Source organism: Thermothelomyces thermophilus, chromosome 1, assembly GCF_000226095.1.
Source record: "Thermothelomyces thermophilus ATCC 42464 chromosome 1, complete sequence".
Lineage (NCBI taxonomy): Eukaryota > Fungi > Ascomycota > Sordariomycetes > Sordariales > Chaetomiaceae > Thermothelomyces > Thermothelomyces thermophilus.
Genome location: NC_016472.1, coordinates 5172419 through 5194168, shown reverse-complemented (window position 1 = coordinate 5194168; position 21750 = coordinate 5172419). Strand labels below are relative to the sequence as shown.

Here is a 21750-nt window from a genome sequence, read left to right as displayed (position 1 = left end):
AATGGGCGTGAACGTGATAGTGGCAGTGTCGGTTGACTCTGCTATTGCTAACTACGATATAGGCGTATCTTGCTGGCTAGCCGTAGGCTTATTTCCCTAGGCCGGGCTTATAGCTGTAGGGCCTTTAGCGCTTTTAGCAGCCTATTTATCGCTCTTCCTGGCTCTGCTTCCAGACTTAGCTATTATAACTATTATTAGGTGGTTCTAGGTCGACAAAACTCAGCCAAAATTGCCAAAACTTAGTAGTTTCTTGCGTACGATAGAATGAGCAAAAGGAAGTAGGAAAACAAACTCTGAAGCCTCCTTTTAATAGAAATGGCGATACATAGGCTATAGGAGATGGCTATATAGTAGGGGTTGATAGAAAAGGCTAGGTTAAAGGGTCTAGTGGTTAGAAAAGAAGGTAGTTATTAACGAAGTTGTAAAAGAAGTGGAAGAGGTTTAAAGAGGTAGAAAATAGTAGGAAAACTAGGGTTCTTATAATTTAGGGTAGGGCTTTAAAGATAGGATGAAAAGTACCTAAATAAGAGGGGTGTTTAGCCCTACTAACCGGAATAGATAGGCTGTTTAGCCCTATTAATTAAATAGATAGCTATTTAATAGGTTAGCCAAGCTAGGTATACGGTTTAATATAGTAGTTAAAGCCCTGTCTATAATAAGTAGTAGAATTAAAGCAAATATAGTAGGTAAAGGATAGGTTTAAGGGGAGTAGTAATGGGTTTTCTAGTGTTAAACTAGATTCTAGGGTATCCTATTAAAGGTATACGTCCCTTAGGCGCTATTTAGCCTCTTCCTAGCTAGAAATGACGCCTTAGCCCTTCTACTTAGGTGGCCGGCCTCGTTTTTTTCTAGGTAGCGGTTAAATCTGACGGCGATTCTCGTATTCCTAGATTAGTTCGCTAGCGGTAGCTTCGAGTTCGCTTTTTAGAAGCCACTAGTCGTCCTTTACGTCGAATCCAAGCCAACGGACAAGGTATTCTACCTTCGGGCGCTTCTTTCCACGTACCTAACGGTCGACGATCTTCTTAATCTTCTAGTATTCCTCGCCGTCAACTAGAATTGGCTACAGTAGAGGAGCGGTCCTTTTGAACGGATCGGAACCTTGTTTAACACGGTAGAGCTAGGTAATAGATACAACTAGGTAGACTTTCTAGGATTTAGGAAAATCTAACTTATATACTAATTTCTCTACCCTCTATTTGATCTTAAACGGTCTTGCCCTCTAGGCTAACTACTTCCTATTAGGTTTGCCGGGCAGGTAGTAGCCTTTGTATAGACGTAGCTAGATAGTATCTCTAACCTCGAATTTAGTAGGTATATATCTCTAGTCATACTATAACTTGGCTATAGCTATAGCTCGGTCGATCATTTTGCTAGCTTCGGCCTGGTATTGCTTGTATAGGATTTCCAAAGCTTCCCGTCTGCCAGATTTGGCGGTCCTCTTACTAAGGATATCTAGGACTAAGTATAGCTTAAACCCGTATACTAGCTTATTTGGTGACCTTCTAATGCTAGTAACTAGTATGTTGTTAAGGTGATGTTATAAGGTAGGAAAGATCTCGATCTATAAGTGGTCAGAATTGGCCGTAAAGTTCATTCTGAGTACGATTTCTATAGTCTGGTTCGTCCGTTCGGACTAGCTATCGGTCTATAGGTAGTAGGCTATAGAAAATAATAGCTTGGTTCCTAGCAGTGAGAATATTTCCTTCTATAGGTCGGATATAAACTTAGGGTCACGATTGCTGATGATCTAGGTAGGTATACCCTAGTTAGTAAATATCTAGGTCCTTAGAAGAACAGTTGCCTATTCTTTGGCTATATATATCCGGCAGCCTGCCACGAGTAGCTTCTTCTTGCTAAACTTATATATTATAGTATAGAGTATATCTACCGATACGTAGCCTTCGAGTGACTAGAGGGTCCTAGCAGTCGGTGCCGGCGGCAAGTTAGTAATAAAGTCTATAGCTACTATATAGTATGGTGTTGGCTAGGTCCGAATTGGCTAGAGTTCCCCTAGTGGTAGGTTCTAGTCGGTCGAGTTTGCCTAGTATACCTTATAGTGCTATACGAACTTTAAGACTTTCTAGGCCTTCTTATAGAAATGGATAGCTATAAGCTCGTTTATTATCTTATTTTTACCGAAATGGTATATATCATTATAAACGATTTAAAGGACTAGGTTAATATAGCTTTCCGGTAGGCAAAGTCTCCTAGTACTATCGAAGTCGACATAGAAAAGTAGCCTGTTCGTCAATTCGAACGGTCCTATGGGTAGTTTTAGCCGTCTACGTTTCCTAGCCCTATTCTAGTTATTTCTGACCAGGTCCTTCTTACTTTCGCGGAGTATATAGTAGATAGGTCTATACTTACGGTCCTTAGGATAGCTAGTAATGATCCTAGCCCTAAACTTGTCACTAAGCACCGGTTCTATAATAGTTATATATGCTATAAAGACGTTCTTATCCTAGTGCTTACTCTAGATATCTCCAAGTTTGTTAACCAGGCTATCCTTGACCTTCGGATCCTTCTATTCCTATATAGGTAATCTTAATAGTATATTAGGTACGATATTTAAGGTTCCTAGGATATAGAAAATGTTAAGGTTAAATCTAAATAGGTAATTAATAGCATTAGCTAGCTTAAGGTTAGCCTTAGCCAGATCTATTATAATTAGAGATATATACTTTATAATCCCTTTCGTAGAAGTATAGTTAGTAAGGACATTAACTAGATACCTATTCGATTAGACTATCTTTCTAAGCTTTCTAATTACCTAGATAAGTATAATAATCTCTGCCTCGGTAGATCAGTAGCGTTTTTCTATATTAGTAGTTGCTTGTAACATAAATAGGATAGGCTATACCTCGCTTACAGGAATATCCCTACTAGGAATTTTCTCTCTATCCTAGTCGCCCTTAAGCTAGAAGGTAATAACGCTATAGCCGTTACGGTAGGCATCTAACTTTAGGAACAGTAGCTTTTCTAGGCAGTAGTAATAGAGGAACTCCTAATTGTATAGGTGCTCCTGTAGTAGTCGGAATAACTCGAGTTCTTCTTTGGTTAGAGTAAATTTAACGGTAGATATAACCGCTTTCCGGGCACGTTTGGCTTTTCCAGGGTTCAATTTTCCTTCCTTCTAGGCTACTACCATTAGTGCCGTCTTCTAGGCTTAGAGTGGCCTTGCTTTGGTATCAAACTATAGAATGCCTTTTCTAAGCTATCCGGCTATCCTAAGGTAGTGCTCTAAGCTATCGAGAGTATCTAGGAACTTTAGCTTCTTAAAGGCGGCGATGCGGTCGTCGGTTTTGGTAATGCCTTCGCCGTTTACGATATACCTAAGGAGTCTTACGGCCGGGTATCCTATAAAGGATTTGGCAGCGCTAATATAAATATAGGCCTTGTTAAGGATTTTGTAAATAGTATGTAGGTGTTCTAGGTATTCCTCCTCTGTTTTGCTAAAGATAATAATATTGTTAATATATGCCCTAACGAAATGGCGGTGTTTAAGGAAAAGTCTATCTATGTAGCGTTATACAAATATAGGTACGTTTTTGAAACCTATAAGCATTACATTAGATTTCTCTAGGCCGTGGTGGCTTATAACTACTATACGGTTACTATACTCCTTAGTGACTAGTAACTAGTAAAAAAATCCTAAGGTATCTAGGGCTGTAAAGAACTTATTGCTAACTATAGCGGCTATAATGTCGTCCTAGTTAGGCAAGGGGTAAATATCTAGAACCGTAATTACGTTTAGTAGTCATAGGTTGACTACACTTTGGCTCTTCTTAACTTCTACTCCTAGCTTCTTGGTAACCTTCCTCTATATAATAAATACCGGGTATATAATAGGGGTTAGTTTATCTATGAAAGTGAATCTACCGGATGCCTAGAGCTAGTTATAATACTTGTCTAGAGCCTTATAGTCCTTAAGCCCTATTAGGTACGGTCTAACTATATAGACTTACTTTTACCAATCGTTAACTAGGTTAATCTATATCTTCTGGTTTTCCGGCATTGGTATAATTCCCCTATCGCGGTAAAGGTCATATCTATCTAGAAGTTCCTTTACCTTAAGCACGAACTCGGGATTTACATTAGCAATGCTAACGCTATCCTTGCTTTTAATGGCTAGGATATCGTCAGGTTTCTTAATACTATAGAATAGGGTATAAAAGTTAACTCTATTTGGTAGTAGGAGTTCCTAGTTGCTATCGATACCTTCTTAGTATTAGGCGTACTAGGCTTCCTCTAGCTTTTCCTTTAGCTCCTGCTTAGTAATTCCATCCTAGACCTTAGTCTATATATTCTCTATATCGCTTGTATTAACTTAGGCAGCGGTATCCTCCCCTTAGTATTCTAAGAGGTAGCTAATCTTATCTTCTTTTTAGATGACTATAGAAATATCGGTATTATTTCTGACGATAGCTACTTAGAGTATACGCCGATTGACTATAGCATCCTAGACTCCGTCTTAGCTAGTAGTGAAGTAAAAGCACTTATCCTCTAGGGTAGTGTTAGGTAATAGGATAAAGTAAGTCTTAACTATCTAGGTAGAATATATAGAAATGATAGTATGCCGGATAGCGATCCTTCTGAGAGATAGGCTTAGGGTTCTTTTTTATAACGTCCCTACAGACCTTTATATTTACTAGCGATCTAAAGGTATAGATACCCTTGACGAAGTCAATCTTAATATTATAAGCCGTCATAAAGTCGGTACCTAGAAGTATTTTTAGAGCAAGTTCGTCGATAACATCGGCCGTAACGTAGATATATCTGTCGATTAGTATATTCCTAGCCTCCCCTAGGATATAAAAGTTAAATTCGACCTGTTTATTAATCCTAGTCTTTAAATTAACTCCCTTAAGGGTATAGGGTTTGCCCTTAATCTATCGGGGATTCTTTGCCTATTAGGTAATCTATATCTAGTTAACTAGGTTAGTTAAACTGCTAGTGTTAAAACAGATATCTATAGTTTGATTTCCCAGGTTAGCTCGAACCAGAATATATAGGTAAGACGTTTTCCTTAGCCGGTAGAAGGGTATTTCTATGCTCGGGTTAGCTTCCACCACTTAGCTAGGTTTAAAGAAGAGGAGTACGGTTTTCTATTCCTATTCCTTAGGCAGTTCTGACGGTATGGTTGCTCCTTCTACAAAGTCCTGTTCTGCCTAGGGAAGGTCTTCCTTCCTTAATAGTTCTAGTAGTTATAGTTTCTTCCTGTAATTCTAACGTAGGTGGCAGTATAACGCTCCTTAGCTTGTAAATAACTGTTTATAAAGCCTATAGATATTACTATTTTCTTTAATAGTACTAAGGAAGTATACCTCTCTATTATTACTATCCCTATTAGTCTTAGATTTATAGTCACTAATTAGGAGATAGCTAGCGGCTTTAAGCTCCTTACATTTGGCTTTAGCTTTCTTATCCTTACTAGATACTATTATAGTATTATAGTAGTAATAGGTACTATCCTTGTTAATACGCTTCTAGCTATAGCGACAGAATCGTCAGAAGTAGGGATTCCGCTTACTATATCTACCCTTCTCCCAGGCTCTAGTGCCCTAGGGACGGTTACCCCTACCTTAGTTATTATAGTCTTTTAGGCAAGGTTCCTAGTTACGGCTTCGGTATCGCTCTCCTTGCGGAAGATACCTACATTTCTATTCCTCTCTCTGCCTATAGCGGTCAGACTAGTACCGTTAGCCTTAATTACCCTGTCTTGGCTTGATACGTGACTAGTTAGCTTGATCTCCGGAAGCACTGTCACTATTACTACTACTACCACTTAGTCTGTCAGAGGTATCCTCGGCATTAAATACGGCAGCTTTCCGTGCCCTTCTTTTGGCCTTAAGCTCCTTAGAGAGTACCTCCTATTTTTTGGTGACCTAAAGAAGGTATTAGTCAAGTATGTCCGTTTCCTATAGCTTAGGACAGAGCTTATAGAATGCTAGGGTCATCACTAACCAAAGTCTAGTCAGAAGCTAGTAGTTCGTCTTGTCTCCCTAGACTTAGATATAATAGAAAAGGTCTATCGCGAGTTTACGGATAGATTTACCTATAATAAGGTTATCTTTAGTATAATCATTCTAAACTAGCTATTGGCCTACCTAATTAAACTAGATACCAAACCGTTTCTTAATCCTTTAGAGCTACATCTCTATACTTAAGTAAAGAGTCTCCTTCTTAGTAGGTAATAGTTACTATTTATACTATTATAGAGCTAACCTATAGAATAATATCTATAGGTTGTTCTATAAGAAGAGTTCCTTAGAGACGTTTCCTCTAACTATATCGTAGACGCGCTCGATCTAGAGGTTAATATCTATATGGTAATAGATCTTCTTATAATAGAAGATTAGCTAGCCGTTAATAATCTTTTAATCGATATCTAGCTAGAGCAAGCTAATATTAGTAATCTTCTATACCTAATTAGTAGCCGATTATAGCGGTATATATACTAGCTATAGCTAAGGGGAACTAATATCTGTCGGTTCGATTATAACGTTCTATAGGAGTCTAACTATAGCCTGTTAGAATAGTCTTATAATTGTCTCCTTAGTCAAATCTAACGGTAAAAGGGGTATATACCCCCTAGTCAGGGTATCTCCTACTAGTATTAGCGTTACTATTAGTAATCCTTCTATTAGATAGGCTATTAGCCGAAGGGTTTAAAAAGACCTTTATTAAGGTTCTTCCCTTTCTAGAAGCTCCCTTAGTATATTAGTTATAATTATAATTTAGATAATTCTAATAGGTCTACTTAATACCTAATTACCTTATTAACTTAGACCTACTAGGTTTAGCTTAGGCCTTAATATCTCTAGTAGCTCTAGTAAGCCGATAGGTAGAGTTATTCTTTATAAGGCCATTTCTAGTAATATAGTAAATTATTAAACTAGGCCATTAAGACTTAGTATTTTTAGGGTCTCTAAGGGTTCTCTAAGTTAGGATTCCTCCTAAACTTATACTTCTAGCGTAATTCTTACTTCTAATAGTAATAGTAGAATAAGCGCCTAGTCTAAAAGCTAGGGAAGGCATTTAATAAAGCGATTTACAAGTCCCTTTAACATATACTTATCAAGATTCTATAACTCTAGGTAATCTTTATTAATTAGGCAGTCGTTAAAGTCTTATATATAAGCTAAGTACTAATTAGCCTCCTTAAAGGATACCACTAGCTTAAGGATTCGAAGTTCCATTAGAGTAAGCCTCTAAACCTAATACTAGTAAGCGTTTCTAACGATAAAGCGGTAGGTCTAACGCGCTTATTATAGTTCGGGCTTGTTCATTAGATCTTAATAGAGTTACTATTACTATCGTATCTAACCGTTTAAGCGTCTGCTTAAGTAGAGGGATATAGTCATTTACCTAGGTAAATAGTCTCCTATAGCGTTCGAACGCTCGCGATTGGTAACAAGATCGCAGATTTGAACCGGTAGTAGGTACCACTTGCTATAGCTCGGTAGCTGTAATTAGTATAGCTCAGAAGGCTGCAAAGGTACGACACCATAGCGGTATTCGCGCCGTAGGCGGCACTCCTGGACCAACTGTTACGGTCTACAGAAGTAGGTGATAAAAGCGTTGATTGTTCTAAGTGCCAGAGGCACTTAGAGAAGCTATCTAAATACATGTTGACCCTGGCTCGTTATCCCTGTTGGTGGGTCAGTTAGATCCGACCTACAGACAGCCAAATGCTGTAACATCTACAAAGGAGACAAAACGAGTGGTATTTATAGATAAAGGGATTAGCTAATACGTTGAACAGCCTTATATAGCTGTGGCAAACGCGTGGCTAATACGCTTGGAAGCTCTATAGCTTCCGACATATGGTAAATTACACTGGACTCGAGAGTGATATGATGTATTAAGTTAGCTTCAGGGTTACGAACCCTGCTCTTGCCTTCCCTTATAAGCAGATAAGAGGGTTTCTGATAGAAGAACGCTCCATAGTGAATTTTGAGGAGAGAAATATTACGTTGGGTTTTGAGCCGATAAAAAAAGAAACAAGCCCTCTTTTTGATTCTTGTTCTACAATTTTAACGTCACTCTTTGAAAATAGCCACAGACAATCAGAGCATCGGAGCGAGAGATGCAACCAGAGCGACGGAGAGCAGGGCAGGCCTCAGAATGGGGTAGGTATCGGCGTTATCGTAACATGGTTGGTACTGCGTTGCCCTTACCAACAAAAACCTATTGGAGCGCTTGCCAGTCAACTTAGCCGGCGGCTGCCGTTGCAAACCCAGGCGTGCCGAGTAACCCCTGACTATCATTGGAGGAGTATGCTTGTGAGGAATACTTGTAACTGCGGAGTGTATCCGTGCAGGAGAGACACATTCACAATATGTACATAATAATACTTGCCTAGGCCGTTTATCCTACTGGCGCGCCTAACTAAGGCATGGTGCCAGGTTTCTTCGATAACCTCAGAAAAAGAAGTTAAGCCGGACTTGATTAGGCTTTCCACAAGAGTGGATAATCATGGCAGGACGCTGACTCGCTGGTGCTCTGTCCTCCGCCTGAAACGGCGCCTAGGTATTAATCTGACAGCCGTGGACGGACCAGGACTGCCTTTTCGATGCTGATGCTGAAGGCCAAAAGATATAATGACGGCGATGCCGCTCCACGTGCCGCTCCGCCAGACGCAATCCTCTGTTCATCCTCCTCCCTAATTATCCTCTGTTCCCTCTTGTTTCTTCCTCTCCCTCCTCTTCTGGGACGATCGAGTTGAGAGGACATATGAGCTCTTGATAACCATGCACCTCCTCGCTCTTGGATTCGTCACCGGCCTTGCTGCCACAGTGGACGCACAGGTGGTCAAAGTTAGTGAGTGACAAATGGATCCCCCCCCCCCCCCCCTTTTCTCCCCCCCAAAGGAAAACAGGAAAGAGAAAAAGAAGGTTGGGGGGATCTCCTCTCGCTTTCTGTCATACTCTCTCTCATTGTCCGTCGACAATGATGCAAGGCTAACGTGGGGTGGCTAAACAAAATTTGCAACCAACGACATTACAGTGCTGCTTGGCGACTCCATAACCGAGATCACCTGCTGGAGGCCGCTGGTGTGGGAGCAGATCGCTGCGGCCGGGCTGGCGGGCGACGTCGATCTGGTTGGGACCATGAGCGACCTCGACGGCCGCTGCTCGCGCCCCTCGGGCTTCGACCCGGACCACGAGGGCCACTCGGGCTGGCAGGCCTACGACATTGCCCGGAACAACATCGCCGGCTGGGTCCGGAGCGCCCGGCCGGACGTGGTCCAGTTCATGCTCGGCACCAACGACGTCAACATCGGCAAGCGCGACGTCCAGTCCGTCCTCGATTCGTACACCATCATGCTCGACGCCATGCGTGACGCGAATCCCAACGTCAAGGTCATTGTGAGTTCCGTCTCTCCCTTATGCTCTCTCTCTCTTCTCTCTCTCTCTCTCTCTCTCTTTCTCTGTGAACTTGCTGACACCCAACCCCCAACCTCCTCCACAATCTCCGGATTCTCCAGATCGACAAGCTGATCCCGACAAGCTGGAGCGACGCGACCATCGAGGCCATCAACAGCGCCATCCCCGGCTGGGCGGCGGCGCACTCGACGGCGCAGTCGCCCGTCGAGGTGGCCGACTGCTCGCGCGCCGCCGGCTTCACCAACGACATGCTGCAGGCCGACGGCGTCCACCCCAACGAGCTGGGCGACCGCTTCATCGCCGAGCAGGTCGGGCCGAAGCTGATCCAGTTCATCAGCGACGCTCGTGCTCGTGTCCGGAACTATTAGTAGCTGAAGAAATAATTACCTACCTATGTCCCCAAGTCAATCATACGAAGTAATAGTGTGGTCGGGACCGACATCCATCGTCATGCATTCTCGCAAAGCTCCTTGATATGAGGATATGAGGTCCAAAAAGGGGTTGAGTCGGAGAGAGGGTCCCCAATATCCCTTGCTAGTATATGGAGCGCGAAACAGTGATACTGTTGAGAACCTACCTTATTATATATCAGTGCTTCGCCAAAGATAAATACCGTTTGACAAATGAAGGTCATTGGCCGACGTACAGGATCGAACATCCAGAAATTGGCAGCGTACAATAATACAATATACTCACATCTTATTACGTGCCTTCTATGATGACCAGTATTAGCACATACATCGGATACAGTAATTACTGCGCCGGCCCCTTCGGAGCTTTCATAGCTTTCCCCTCCTCCACCAGTAACCCCTCTTCGTCGCATCGACCCAAGCCGGCAGCATTCTCTTCACGTACTGGAGGGATTCCAACACCCCGGCCGTCTCCCGCTCCCTGCTCGCCGCTGCGCTTCCCCATCCGGGGAACGCACTCCCGGCTCCAAACAGCCCTATGACCTTGTCGGACCGCTCCCGGTAGGGCCCGAACAACCCGGTCTCGGGATCAAAGGCCAACTTCGTCCACTGGGCCACCCCGGGCCTCAGCTCGGGCAGACGCGCCCTTCGGAAGCCCGAACACTCGACCACGTAGTCCACCCCGCCGGCCCGCAGCAGGCCCTCCCTCAGCACCGCCTCGGCCCGCTCCTGCGAGGCAGGAAGAACGACCCGTTCGATGAACCTCCCGGCCTCCGATTCCCGCCGCCCATCGCCGCCGCCGCCGCCGCCGCCCAGTACGGCGCGTGCGAACTCGGCCACCTCGCCGCTCGGCGGCAGCAGCGCACCGTCAGACCACGGTTCCGGCCCCGGAGCGAACCAGCGGACGCGCAGCCGGGGGTGGGAGGAGGTGGCGAGGCCGAAGAGGTTTTTCAGCGCGACGGCGGCGGCGTAGCCGTGGCCGAGGACGGCGACGGTACGGTCCCGGTCGCGCGGCAGCAGCCTGGCCAGCCGGGTCGGGGACAGGCACGTCTCCAGGCCCAGGCGGGAGACGGGCGCGGGGAGGGGGGTCGCGCGCGGGAACGTGCCGGTGCACAGGACCACCAGGGGCGCGTGGTACTCCTCCTGGTGGGGGACGTGGCCTATGTCGTGGTTGGGCTGGACGGCTACTCTCCACTGTCGGGTCTGCAGAGGCGGGGAAAAAAAAGGGAAGCAAACGAGGCGAATGGTTAGGAATCTTGAGGAGCTCGCGTTTTTTTTTTTGGGGGGGGGGGGGGTTGGTGGGGTCGAAAAGAGGACTCACTGATGAGTTGCGGCCTGCTTCTGTGACGGTGCCAAGGACCGGCTTGACGCTGGGATGCCGGATGAGGCCGTCCGAGAGAAGCTGGAGCATGTCGGCGGCGTGACTGAGCGAGCAGGTCATGTTGGGGTCGAGGGCCTGCAGTCGTGTGACGGCGTTGGGTCGCGGGACCGCGTCAGCGATACCCCGGAATATTGGAAGGGCGGTCGCATATTCAAGAAAGTTGCCGGCCGGAGAGAAGCTGGGGGGGCGGTTTCGCCGTCAGTGCCAACACCCTCGCAACTGCGATCCAACATGATCATCTAACTTCCCATGCCAAACAGGAAATGCGGAAAACGCACCTGGGCACTTCCCGGTAGAGCTGGCCGATGCTGCCGCCGTCAAACGACTTGTCTACCCACACTACATTGCCTCTCGGATATTTGTCGACCAGATTGCCAACGGCGGCGATGCCGGCGGGCCCGGCGCCGACAACGATGGCATCGGCCCTGTTCTGGGTCGCTTGACCGCTGTTCTGCCTCCGAGCGGCGAGCCAAAAGGGAGAGCCGGGTCGAAGAAACTGCTGGCGAGGTGGACTGGAAAATGGGACACAGCCGGTGCGGAGGCACCCGCGAAATCGCCCTGTAAGTGACTGCATTCAAGCCCCGGCCATTGAGTGATGCCGAAAACTGAAGGTTGAGCAGGCTTCTAATAATTAATAAGTACGGATTAATATGGAATACTCGGAGAATCCGTGGCCGAGGTTTCACTCCGTAGTGGCCTGAATTTGGTGGGTTCTTGTTTCCTATTGGTGGTCCGTGCCGATAACTAGCAGGTAGGAACCATTTGACCAGCTCGTGCCTCTTTCACTTTCCTAATCCCAGGTAACTACCGAACTACCTAGGTACCGTGGAATTTCAATGCTTAAGAAGTTCGCTCGTAAAAAATGAACCACCCGCAACTTCCTCGTGGTTTTCATCCCTCAGCTACGCAGCATCGCCCTCGCGCTGCAAGAGACAATGTATATACACCCGCTTTAGCTGCTATTAATAAACCTTCTTCACTATTTCTGCTGTCCAATAGTCTAATAGAATTCTAATGGTAACTGATTTGATAAACCATTTTCCGAGAGGAAGATTAAGCAGCAAGGGGACAATCAAAGAAGCAAGCACGCAGCATGCCTGCCATAGTATGGTATTAATTACTGTGCAACTTATTAATACCCGCCAAGTTTACAAAGGCATCAGTTAGCGCAGTTGGCCAATCACTAACGCGCAACTCGCTGAATCCTCTCCAGTGGCAAGCGGCCACTCAGATGCTGCCACACAATGTCAGGCGAAAAAAAGAGTCAACCAAGAGACCGGGGCAAGAAGAGGCACAGTGGCCGCGAGAGCTATGTGCTGTTCCAATACGATGGCACCAAGTTGAACGAGAGTTATCGGGTTCCAAGGCTGAGCCGGACTAATTACCTTATGTAAGGTAGGTACCTGACTTAGGTATATAGAATCAACTATGGCTCTAAGATGGTTCCTGATTGTCGTACCTTGGTGAGCAAAGTCGATTCTTTCTGTCCGAACTCTCGAAATAGGTTCAACATCAGAGAAATACTCCACTTTCCTCCTCTAATTACATTGGACAGACATGGGCAGCGGACTGTCCAGGCCTCCTTCACCGGGCCCTAAATCATCGACACCGGCGGGTGCCAGTGCTATGGACTGCCCACCCGAGCCGGCCTCGCCATGCGACAATAATAATGAGACACCACTCCCAGACCCCTTGACTCCGGGGGAAACTCGGCCGAGGGCATACGGACTTCCCACACCGCCGCCATCAGGGAACCCACGACAGACAGAACCCCCTGACAGACAACAGCAAACTCCCGCCGTATCCAGGCCAGCAACACCGCCGACGTCCCCCGTCCACCCGCCGTCGCCAACACCGTCCCAGACTCTCCTCGGCACGCCGACCCCAGCGGCATCATTCTCATCACCATCCACTTTGACCGGTCCTCGAGAACGAGAACGACAGAGCGTCCCAACCGGCTTCGAGAAGTTCTGCTCCAACTGCCACCGCCCCGTCTCGAGACCCCGGAAACACGGGAGAGAGCCACACCCATCGCCCCTCCCGTGCGGCCACCGCCTCTGCAGGCGCTGCACCCGCGCCTCCCTGCTGGCCTCGCTCTTCTCCACCTCGGACCCGTCCTCCTCCTCCTCCTCCTTTGCACCAGCCACCTGCCCGGCCCCGGCCCCGGCCCCGGCCCCGGCCGCACCCCCGGGCTCGACTTCCGGGCCGTGCGGGGCGCCCCTCCCGCTCGCGGCGCTCGGCGAGGCCGCCACCCCGGCCGAGTTCCTCGCGTACCGCGCCAAGCTGCGCGAGCGCCGCGCCCCCGCCGCCGACCGCCTCTACTGCCACGACCGGGACGGCTGCGGCGTCTTCCTCCTGTCCCGGCGGCTCGGATCCCAGTCCGGGTCCCAGTCCGGTTCCCAGTCCGGGTCCCAGTCCGAGTCCGGATCCGGATCCGTGGGTAGTAGTAGTAGTAGTAGTAGTAAGGGGGGCACGTGGGCGTGGGCGCGGGGGGCGGCGGACGGCGGGTGGGGGCGGGCACCGCCGGGGGGCCCCGGCCGGACGGCGCTGCTGTGTCCGCTGTGCGGGCGGCGGACCTGCAAACTGTGCGGGGGCAGGTCGCATTTCGGGCCTGGGGCGTGCCGTGGTGCCAATAGTGGTGGTGGTGGTGGCGTAGTTGGCGGAGAGGAAAAGGAGCTTAGGACTGGTGAGTTTGTCCCATGAAACATTTTCTCTCTCTCTCTCTCTCTCCCTTCTTCGTTTTGTTTCTCCCGTTGCTGGTGAATTGGCTTGTGATTAATGTTATCATCTCTGCGCCAAAGTGAGGGGCTACGACTGCTATTAGTTGATTAGAGCGACAGCAGGGAACAAGAGTCGGGCTTGTGCATCGTGATGCTGACAGCTTGAAATAGGGGATTCAACCGATAGAGGTACGCCAGCAAAAAGGAGGCGGGGGAGGGCGGGTTTGAGGACCAAGCGACGAAGGAGGAGTAGGCAAGTGGATAGGAAAGAGGCATGCTGTTCACAAGACTTCGAAGGCATGCCGAAGGGTTAGCCGAGCAGTGAGAGATACTGATTGTATTTGTGTGAGCTGAAATTTGAATACAACCGTTCTCAGGTGGTCCGGTTCGGCGACCAGACACAGTTTGGTGTATTAATAATAACTGAGCAAGGTATGCAATGATGCGGACCTGCGAGAGAGATTGGATACAGTAATTAATTATCCGGTCATTAAGACAGAGTATTATATTCCTGAATCTTGTACCTGGATCGTTTCTAGTTTCACGGTTTAACGTTATATACCATGCGGTTGAGAGAAGTCGAGTGGCGAGCTACCATTATTATTCTGTCCTACACTTGATCGTACAATTGCACCTAGGCAAACAATCGCGTCGACACAAGTACTGCCCCCCCCCTTTTTTTTTTACTCGCGAAGAACCTCGTAGTCAGGGAGGTTCCAGCCCTTGACGGTCTCGCGGATACCGAAAACTTCTGCAATGTTGATCCTGAAAAAGGAAACAAGTCCCATGAGACAGTTCCAGAGCTCGACCCCGAACGCGGACCCCGACAGGACCCACTGACTGTCGGCCCTCTCGAGGATGCCCTCCTGCATGCCGTCCACGAATGGCCGGAGCGTCTCTTCGTAGCGCTTCAGTGCGGCCTCCAGACCGTCCGGCTCCCCATTCCCGCTACCGCTCACAGAATACCTCCCAATCTCGCCAGCCAGGATGTAAGCGCCCACCATGGCGCAGGTGGTGCCCATGCCCGAGAGCACGGTCGGGCAGTGGGCGGCGTCCCCGACCAGCGCGACGTGGCCGGAAGACCAGCGCGGCACCTTGACCAGGCCGATCCGCTCGCAGTAAAAGTCCTCTGCGGCCCGCATGCCCTCGATGACGTCTTCCGTTATCCACCCTGCGCCTCTGAATATGTCGGCCATGGCTTCCTTCTCCTGCTCCACGTCACCCCTCGGTACGCTCTGCAGCCGGTCCGGGTCGGTCTTGGACGTGAGCATCACCTGAACCTTGTCGGGGCTGTGCCTTCTCGTCATGAACCCGCGCCGTCCGGGGGCCATGTAGGTCGTCGCCAGGCACTCCTCCCCTTTCTGCATGGGCAGAGGCATGGTGAAGTAGGCGATATGGAAGCCCGGGATCCGCTGCATTCCGTCCGTGGGCCCGATCCCGAGCATCATCCTCCGAGTTCGCGACCACTGGCCGTCGGCGCCGACGAGGAGGTCGAAGCTGTCTCTCTGGCCGTTCTCGAAGCGGACCTCGACGGAGGAGCCGTTCTTGTTCTGCTCGAAGCTCTCGACGGCCGTCCCGAAGACGTACCGGGGCGGATTCTCGCATCCTCGCGCGGCGTCGTAGAGGAGGCGGCACAGGTCGCCCCTCATGATCTCGAACTCGGAAGTCAGGCTCTGCTTGCCGCTGCCCGACTTGTTGGCCGGGAAGTAGGCCCGCCGTCTGGCCGACTTGTCGACCACCTGCATGCCCTGCTCAGGGGCTGCCCTGGCCCGGAAAGCCTCCTCGAGGCCCATCTTTTTGAGGACTTGGATGCCGGGGCCGCGCAGGTCGAGTTGCAGTCCCGTGGCGCGCAGGTGCGGAAATCGCTCGACGACGGTGACGATGTGGCCTTGCTTGGCCAGCCAGAAGGCAAGGGCGTTGCCAGCGATGCCGCCACCACTAATGAGTACTCGGAGTACAGTCGGAGACATGATTCAACCGAACTAATTCGTAGTCGTAGCGGCCGTGTCGAATCCGTAGTGATTGAGGTCGAGAGGTAGGTTAACTTGGGCTATTAGTTTGGCAAGTTAGCCATGTTATTGGTACAGTCGATGAAGTTGAGAGGAAGGATAAACAATTTAAAAAATGGGGGAAAAAATCCCAGGCTGAAACTCGCGTTTGGATACTCACGACATGCGAATTCTGAACCAAGTACATACAATGTTAGGAAAGAAATGGCAGCGAACTGACTGATATATATATCATGGCGTGGCCAGGCATTGCTTGAGACCACTAACACGCCTTATCCCCGGTGCTGGCCTTAGTTCGGCCGAGACGGCCCTGTTAGCGGACATAAGCTCGATCGGGGACGGAAAATTCGCTACCCCTGTGAACATCGTTCGCTCAACAAATCGAGAAACCCCCCAAAGACGACCCATTTTCTTCCGAAAATCAACTTAAAGGTCGGTTTTGGGCCAGGTCTTGTTCAAATCTTGCTCTGGCGGCTACGCGCGGTTTCGGCCGAGTTATCGGGTAGATGGACCCCACTGTGCGCCGGCGTCGACGGCCCGCCCTCTCGTGTTGGGAATGTCGCCGCCGGAAAGTCAAGTGCGATCATAGCAACCCATGTGCGCATTGCGCCCGCCACGGAAAGCACTGCGTCTACAAGCCATTCGCCCGTGATGATTCTGCCGTTAGCCCCAAGCAGCGCTCGGGGAGCCCCGGGCTGATAACAACAAGTACTACTACAGCAACAGCCACAACAACAACAACAACAGCGACATCAGCAGCGGCGACAATTGCAACTGCAACCGCAATTCCGCCCTCAATTGGTGTCTTACCTAATACATCATCGTCGGGAGCAACAGCGCGTGAAAACATACCAGGGTCAAATCAAACACCTTCCGGCTTTGATTCAGCCATCCGCGGCGGACGAGACTCGGGATTGGATGCATCCGGCCCATGTCACGTCTTGGATCGCCCACGAAGGCTTGAAGAACCATCGGCTTCCCAGGCCGGAGCTGGTAACAACAGTAACAACACCACAGCCCCCGCCCTCAATGAGGCGTCAGAGACCGAGGAAGGCCTGCGAGCCCCCGCGCCTCGACTGCCGGGGACGCAGGACTGGCAGCCTCTCCTATCCAAGCAGCGGGACTGGGGCCGCACTCGCTGGGTCGGCGACGCGACCGAATTTTCTTCCATCATTGCCTGCTACGCTGCCATCTTGGGCAAAGAGCACCCCCACGTTGCTTCGTACCAGAAGCCCGAGATCGCGCCCTTGATCGCCGAAGCGAGCCACGCGCTCCAGGCCTGTAAGAACAGCGCCAAGGGCATCAAGGTCACCCGCCCGACCCGCGGTCTGCCGACCCCCTTTGCCTTCCTTGGTGCTCCCTCCCCTGAGGTGTCGAGGAAGATGGCGAGTCTTTATTTCGAAAACTTTGAATCTACGTACGTATATCTCTCACGCGAACCCCCTAAACAGAAACAAACCGGTGTCGGGTAATTACAGAAAGTCACGGGAATGCTGACCGTGCATCGCAGCCACCGAATACTCCATGCCCCAACTTTCTGGGCCGACTACCAAAGATACTGTGACCATCCCGCGAGCGTCCAGGAGGAGGTACGCCACATCATCCTCCTCGTCGTCGGGATAGGGTCGAGCCTCTACGAGCATGCAGACGCGGCCGCCAGACAGCACAACACCGAGGTGGTTCACCAATGGATCTACGCGGCCGAAACCTGGCTCTCCGGGCCCCTGGAGAAGGACCGTCTCGACATCGCTGGACTGCAGGTCCACTGTCTGGCCATGCTCGCCCGCCAGATCTTCTCCATGGGCGGGGACACCGTATGGGTCTCGACCGGGTCGTTGCTCAACGCAGCCATGCAGATAGGCATGCACCGCGACCCCAGCCATCTCCCAGCCATGTCCCTACTACAGGCCGAACTCCGCCGGCGCCTGTGGGCAACCATCCTGGAGCTGGTTGTCCAGTCGGCCTTGGACGCCTGGATGCCGCCCCGCATCTCGCTCGACGAGTTTGACACCCGGCCGCCTTCCAACATCAACGACGACGAGATCAGCGAGTCAACCACCGTGCTTCGGCCGCATCCCAAAGAAACCTTCACCTCGACCGCCATCCAGATCGCCCTGCGCGCCTCCTTCCCAACCCGCCTCCGCATCGTCCAGTTCCTCAACAGCCTCAACTCTGACCGCTCCTACCAGCGCGCACTCGCCCTTACGGCAGAGCTCACCTCCAGCATCCAGACCAACGCCGCCCTCTTTGCACCCAAGAAGAACAGCCCGAAACCTAGGTGCACCCCGTTCCACCGCAACCTCCTCGACTACCTCACCCGTCGCTTTCTCATCCCCTTGCATTTTCCCTTCAGCCACCGGGCCCGCAGCAATCCGCTCTTCCATTACTCCCTCAAAGTCAGCCTGAACGCCGCTCTGGCCCTCGCCTATCCAGAGAAACCAACACCACAAGGACGGAGACGACGACGACGACAACAACAACAACAACAACCCGCTGGCAATGGGAAGGGGGAAGGAGAAACAGAAGAAGAAGAAGAAGAAGAAGAAGACGAAAGCGGGAAAGCAGGAGGAGACGAGGACGCGTTCTCCCGCCTGCTCACCACGGCGGGCGGCATGTTCCGCGAAGGGCTGCGGTGCGCGGCGGCGGCCGTGAGCCTGGAGCTGCTGGCGCACGCCGAGGCGCAGCGGCGCGACGGCTCGCTGCGGCGCTCCGCCCACCTGCGCGGCGCCCTCGTCCGCGCCGTCGCCCACCTGCTCGCCCACGCCGAGGCCCGCGTCGCCCGCGGCGCCGAGACCAACGTCAAGCTGCACATGTTCCTCAGCATGGTGCTCGCCCAGGTCCGCGCTCTCGAGGAGCAGGAGCAGGAGGAGCAGGGATCGGATCATGATAACGACGACGACGACCGCCGCGGCGGCTCGGTCGAGGCCGCCATCGCCCGCGCCGCCCGGGACAGCCTGCGCTTCTGCTGCGGTCTGCTCTCGGCCAGGGCGGCTGCCGAGGGGAACCTGGCCGCCGGTGACGCGGCCGCGGGAGGGAGCGCGGCCGGAGGAGGAGGAGATGGAGGAGGAGGAGGAGGAGGAGAGAATGGGGTGGTGATGGAGCCGTTGTCATCGTTGTCTTCTTCCCCAGTGCATGGGGGGAGAATGGGAATCGGCGGAGTGGGAATAGAGGGAATGCCGGGGTTTGATTTTGACGGGTTTGGGGAAGAGGTTGCATGGGAGAGCTTCTTTTCGAACGGGTGGTTTGGCTAGGGTTGTGCCAACCGGGTAATTAATTGTATGATCACGCAACCTCGGCAGCAGTCGTGTCGTGTTCCCGGGCGGTCAAGGGGAAGCTGGGTCTCGTTGGTTGTTCTTCTAATTATTTCTCTTGTCAACTCCTCTTCCTGCCGTTAGGAGCGTAACTATAACTCCCAAGATACTGTTGATACTTGTATGTCCAATGTATATACATTCGCATTAGTTAATTATATGTTAAGTGATCATACGAGCTCGAAGGAGGAATCGCACTTTAACATTCCAGTGGCAAGGTTAAAAGAGGATCTCTCCTGCTAAATATCGCTCGCGGAACTCGGAACTAGTACAGACTCACGGCCTCGGTTATTAGAAGCACACACTTGATTCCATTTGCGCTGCAGACATAAAGCTTGATGTCGGAAGCTGTGGAGCTTCCAAACGTATTAGCCACGCGTTTGCCACAGCTGTATGAGGCTGTTCAACGCATTGGCCAGTCCCTTTGTCTATAAATACCACTCGTTTTGTCTCCTTTGTAGATAGCTTCAACAAGGCACTCTTTTCCTTCGTACAGCCACCCACTGGAGACTGCTTTCAACGCTCCCGGAAGCTCATCACTGCGTTCGGCACTTGACGTGGGCGGTGATAATAATATTTTCCGCGGCCTTACCGAGAGAGAAGTCGCAACGATACCAGCTCCCATGAAGCTGTTTTCAAATTCAACTCAAGGGATCCAATAGCTTTGACGGCCGCAATTGCTCGCTCAAAATCCATGTTTTGGAAGGAACAGCCTCTCACTCCTTTCAGGATTCCCTCGGCTGCCAAATGCTCCATGAGAGCGCCTAGAATGATCGATTGGCACGCGAGGATTGCATCCTCCGTTACTGATGAGAAAATCGTCCATAAGCCGGACTAGGAGTAGCTCCAGCGACGTAAACGCTGTCTCCCTGTGCATATTATTAATCTCGTCTGCAACACAATGTTAACGTCATACCAGTAGTTGACACGGAGTACGCCCGCAGCGTGCGCCGGGAACATACCGATCACTGGCTGAGCCGATCGGGGGGGCAGTCGGAGAAGGCGATAACATGATTGGGACTCGGACCGGATGTATCCGCCGCCGAGACGGGCTGGGCATCCTATGCAAGGTAGCACAGATAGGCTGTTCAAGCACGAAGGAAACAAAGTCTCGGGGTTGGACTGGCTGCGGCTAATAATTAATGTACGGTACGACTCTTGTTGTCTCGGCGGCTGAGCATCGAAAACTGCCAAAGCCGGCTGTTCCTTCTGCAATTTCTCCTCACCTTCGTCAATAGCCTGCCTGTTCTTGACCGCGCCAACCTCGCACGCTGGGCCTTTAATGTTGGTTACACAGGTTGGCGGGTTAATAGACGCCCGATAAGGCAGGCACCAAAGGTACTACTATGAAGATAGGGCAGGGACATACCTAAGGTGCCTAAGATACAGTGCCTGAGCCAACTGGAGCAAACCTGCTGGGTACATTCTTAATTACGCTCTTGATAGCAACGTGCTTGTCGGTGTCCTCGCTGGCGTGCATCGAGAACCTAGCCTTCTGGACCGTGGCGGTAACAGCGAGTAAGAGCGGCCGGAAAATTTACCAGCTGAGGGGCTCGGCTGGGCGCGTGTAGGCATCCAATGAGCCAGTACTGTATGTACTGTGCTGTACATACGAACATTTGACAAATAACTTGCTTAGCTAGGTCGGTTTTATCGTGGGACTTTTTGTCTAACATCGCACCGGCGTGAAAGAAAACTAACGCGACATCGTATCACCTTCGTGGTAGTGGAATAATTAGTTCTTGAGTGATAGATTGGGGGACTTGTTTGATTATTACCTCGCTAGAGAAAGGCAGTTATGAACTAACAGTCTCAGTCTCGTGATGGGCATTTAAACAGCTGCCACTAGGGAAGCTGGCTCAAGTCTGGTGGTGACGGGAGAACCCGTCTGAGACCGCGAAGCTCTCTGTTCATCATATACAGCTACAACACGCGAGCCAAATAGCTACCTGTTGGTGTCTTCTACTTATGGTCTGCTCTATCTTTAAGCCCGGCCGAGAAGACAAACTCTATCATGTAGTGTAAGGTACTCTTGGAGCGGTCGTGGTACTTAATTTACTGCGTAGACCCAGAGCAGCTCGACGTGGTCATCGCAGAAGGACATACGTACCCGCATGCTAGGTTTCAATGCTACCCCCCTGTAATGCTAAAGTTTAAGCGTTAAGTACCGTAATTAGTATGCGATGGTGCAGTCAATGGTGTTAGAAAGAGTCTGATGGATTACTGGGACTAACCGCGATGTGGACGAACAAGGCTGATGCAATCGCTTCAGTGGAATCGATCGAATGATGGCTCTGAGCGAAGAACCAACCAGGAAAACAACTGAAGGTGTGAGGATGGACAAGTGCTAGATACGGATGGATTTGCACCAATACGCTTGCTTCAGAGGGGTCGCTTTCACATGCCAAAAATCAACGCTGGATGGGCATGCACAACCCGGGACCAGGGGGGTTTCGTCGGCTCGCAGTCCCCTGCGTCATTGTTTGCGGGGCCGCTAGAGAGCTGCGCAGCACAGGTCGGTCCCCCA

At 50.5% G+C, this 21750-nt stretch overlaps 5 protein-coding genes across 5 annotated transcripts; 2 read left to right on the top strand and 3 right to left on the bottom strand.

Moving 5' to 3' along the window:
• Nucleotides 1-3217: 3217 nt before the first annotated feature.
• On the bottom strand, nt 3218-3493 carry MYCTH_2050974 (uncharacterized protein; the record flags this gene model as incomplete). Its single annotated transcript, XM_003659575.1, has 1 exon — nt 3218-3493. A coding segment is annotated over one exon (276 nt), but the record flags the coding sequence as incomplete, so codon positions are not given.
• A 5263-nt stretch (nt 3494-8756) lies between these two features.
• MYCTH_43727 (carbohydrate esterase family 3 protein) lies at nt 8757-9760 on the top strand (the record flags this gene model as incomplete). Its single annotated transcript, XM_003659574.1, has 3 exons — nt 8757-8826; nt 9013-9374; nt 9494-9760. The coding sequence occupies 3 exons, from the start codon at nt 8757-8759 to the stop codon at nt 9758-9760; spliced, it is 699 nt and encodes a 232-aa protein (XP_003659622.1).
• Nucleotides 9761-9992: 232 nt separating this feature from the next.
• On the bottom strand, nt 9993-11822 carry MYCTH_2296894 (uncharacterized protein). Its single transcript, XM_003659573.1, has 3 exons — nt 11462-11822; nt 11124-11361; nt 9993-11005 (listed from the first exon to the last, which is right to left on the bottom strand). Exons 1-3 carry the CDS (start codon nt 11755-11757, stop codon nt 10172-10174), a joined length of 1368 nt encoding a protein of 455 aa, XP_003659621.1. The 5' UTR covers nt 11758-11822; the 3' UTR covers nt 9993-10171.
• A 2659-nt stretch (nt 11823-14481) lies between these two features.
• On the bottom strand, nt 14482-16121 carry MYCTH_2296892 (uncharacterized protein). Its single transcript, XM_003659572.1, has one exon. The coding sequence runs from the start codon at nt 15871-15873 to the stop codon at nt 14587-14589; it is 1287 nt and encodes a 428-aa protein (XP_003659620.1). The 5' UTR covers nt 15874-16121; the 3' UTR covers nt 14482-14586.
• Nucleotides 16122-16418: 297 nt separating this feature from the next.
• On the top strand, nt 16419-19163 carry MYCTH_44521 (uncharacterized protein; the record flags this gene model as incomplete). The annotated part of the gene is made up of 4 exons (XM_003659571.1): nt 16419-16914; nt 16966-17329; nt 17423-18927; nt 19072-19163. The coding sequence occupies 4 exons, from the start codon at nt 16419-16421 to the stop codon at nt 19161-19163; spliced, it is 2457 nt and encodes an 818-aa protein (XP_003659619.1).
• Nucleotides 19164-21750: the final 2587 nt, after the last annotated feature.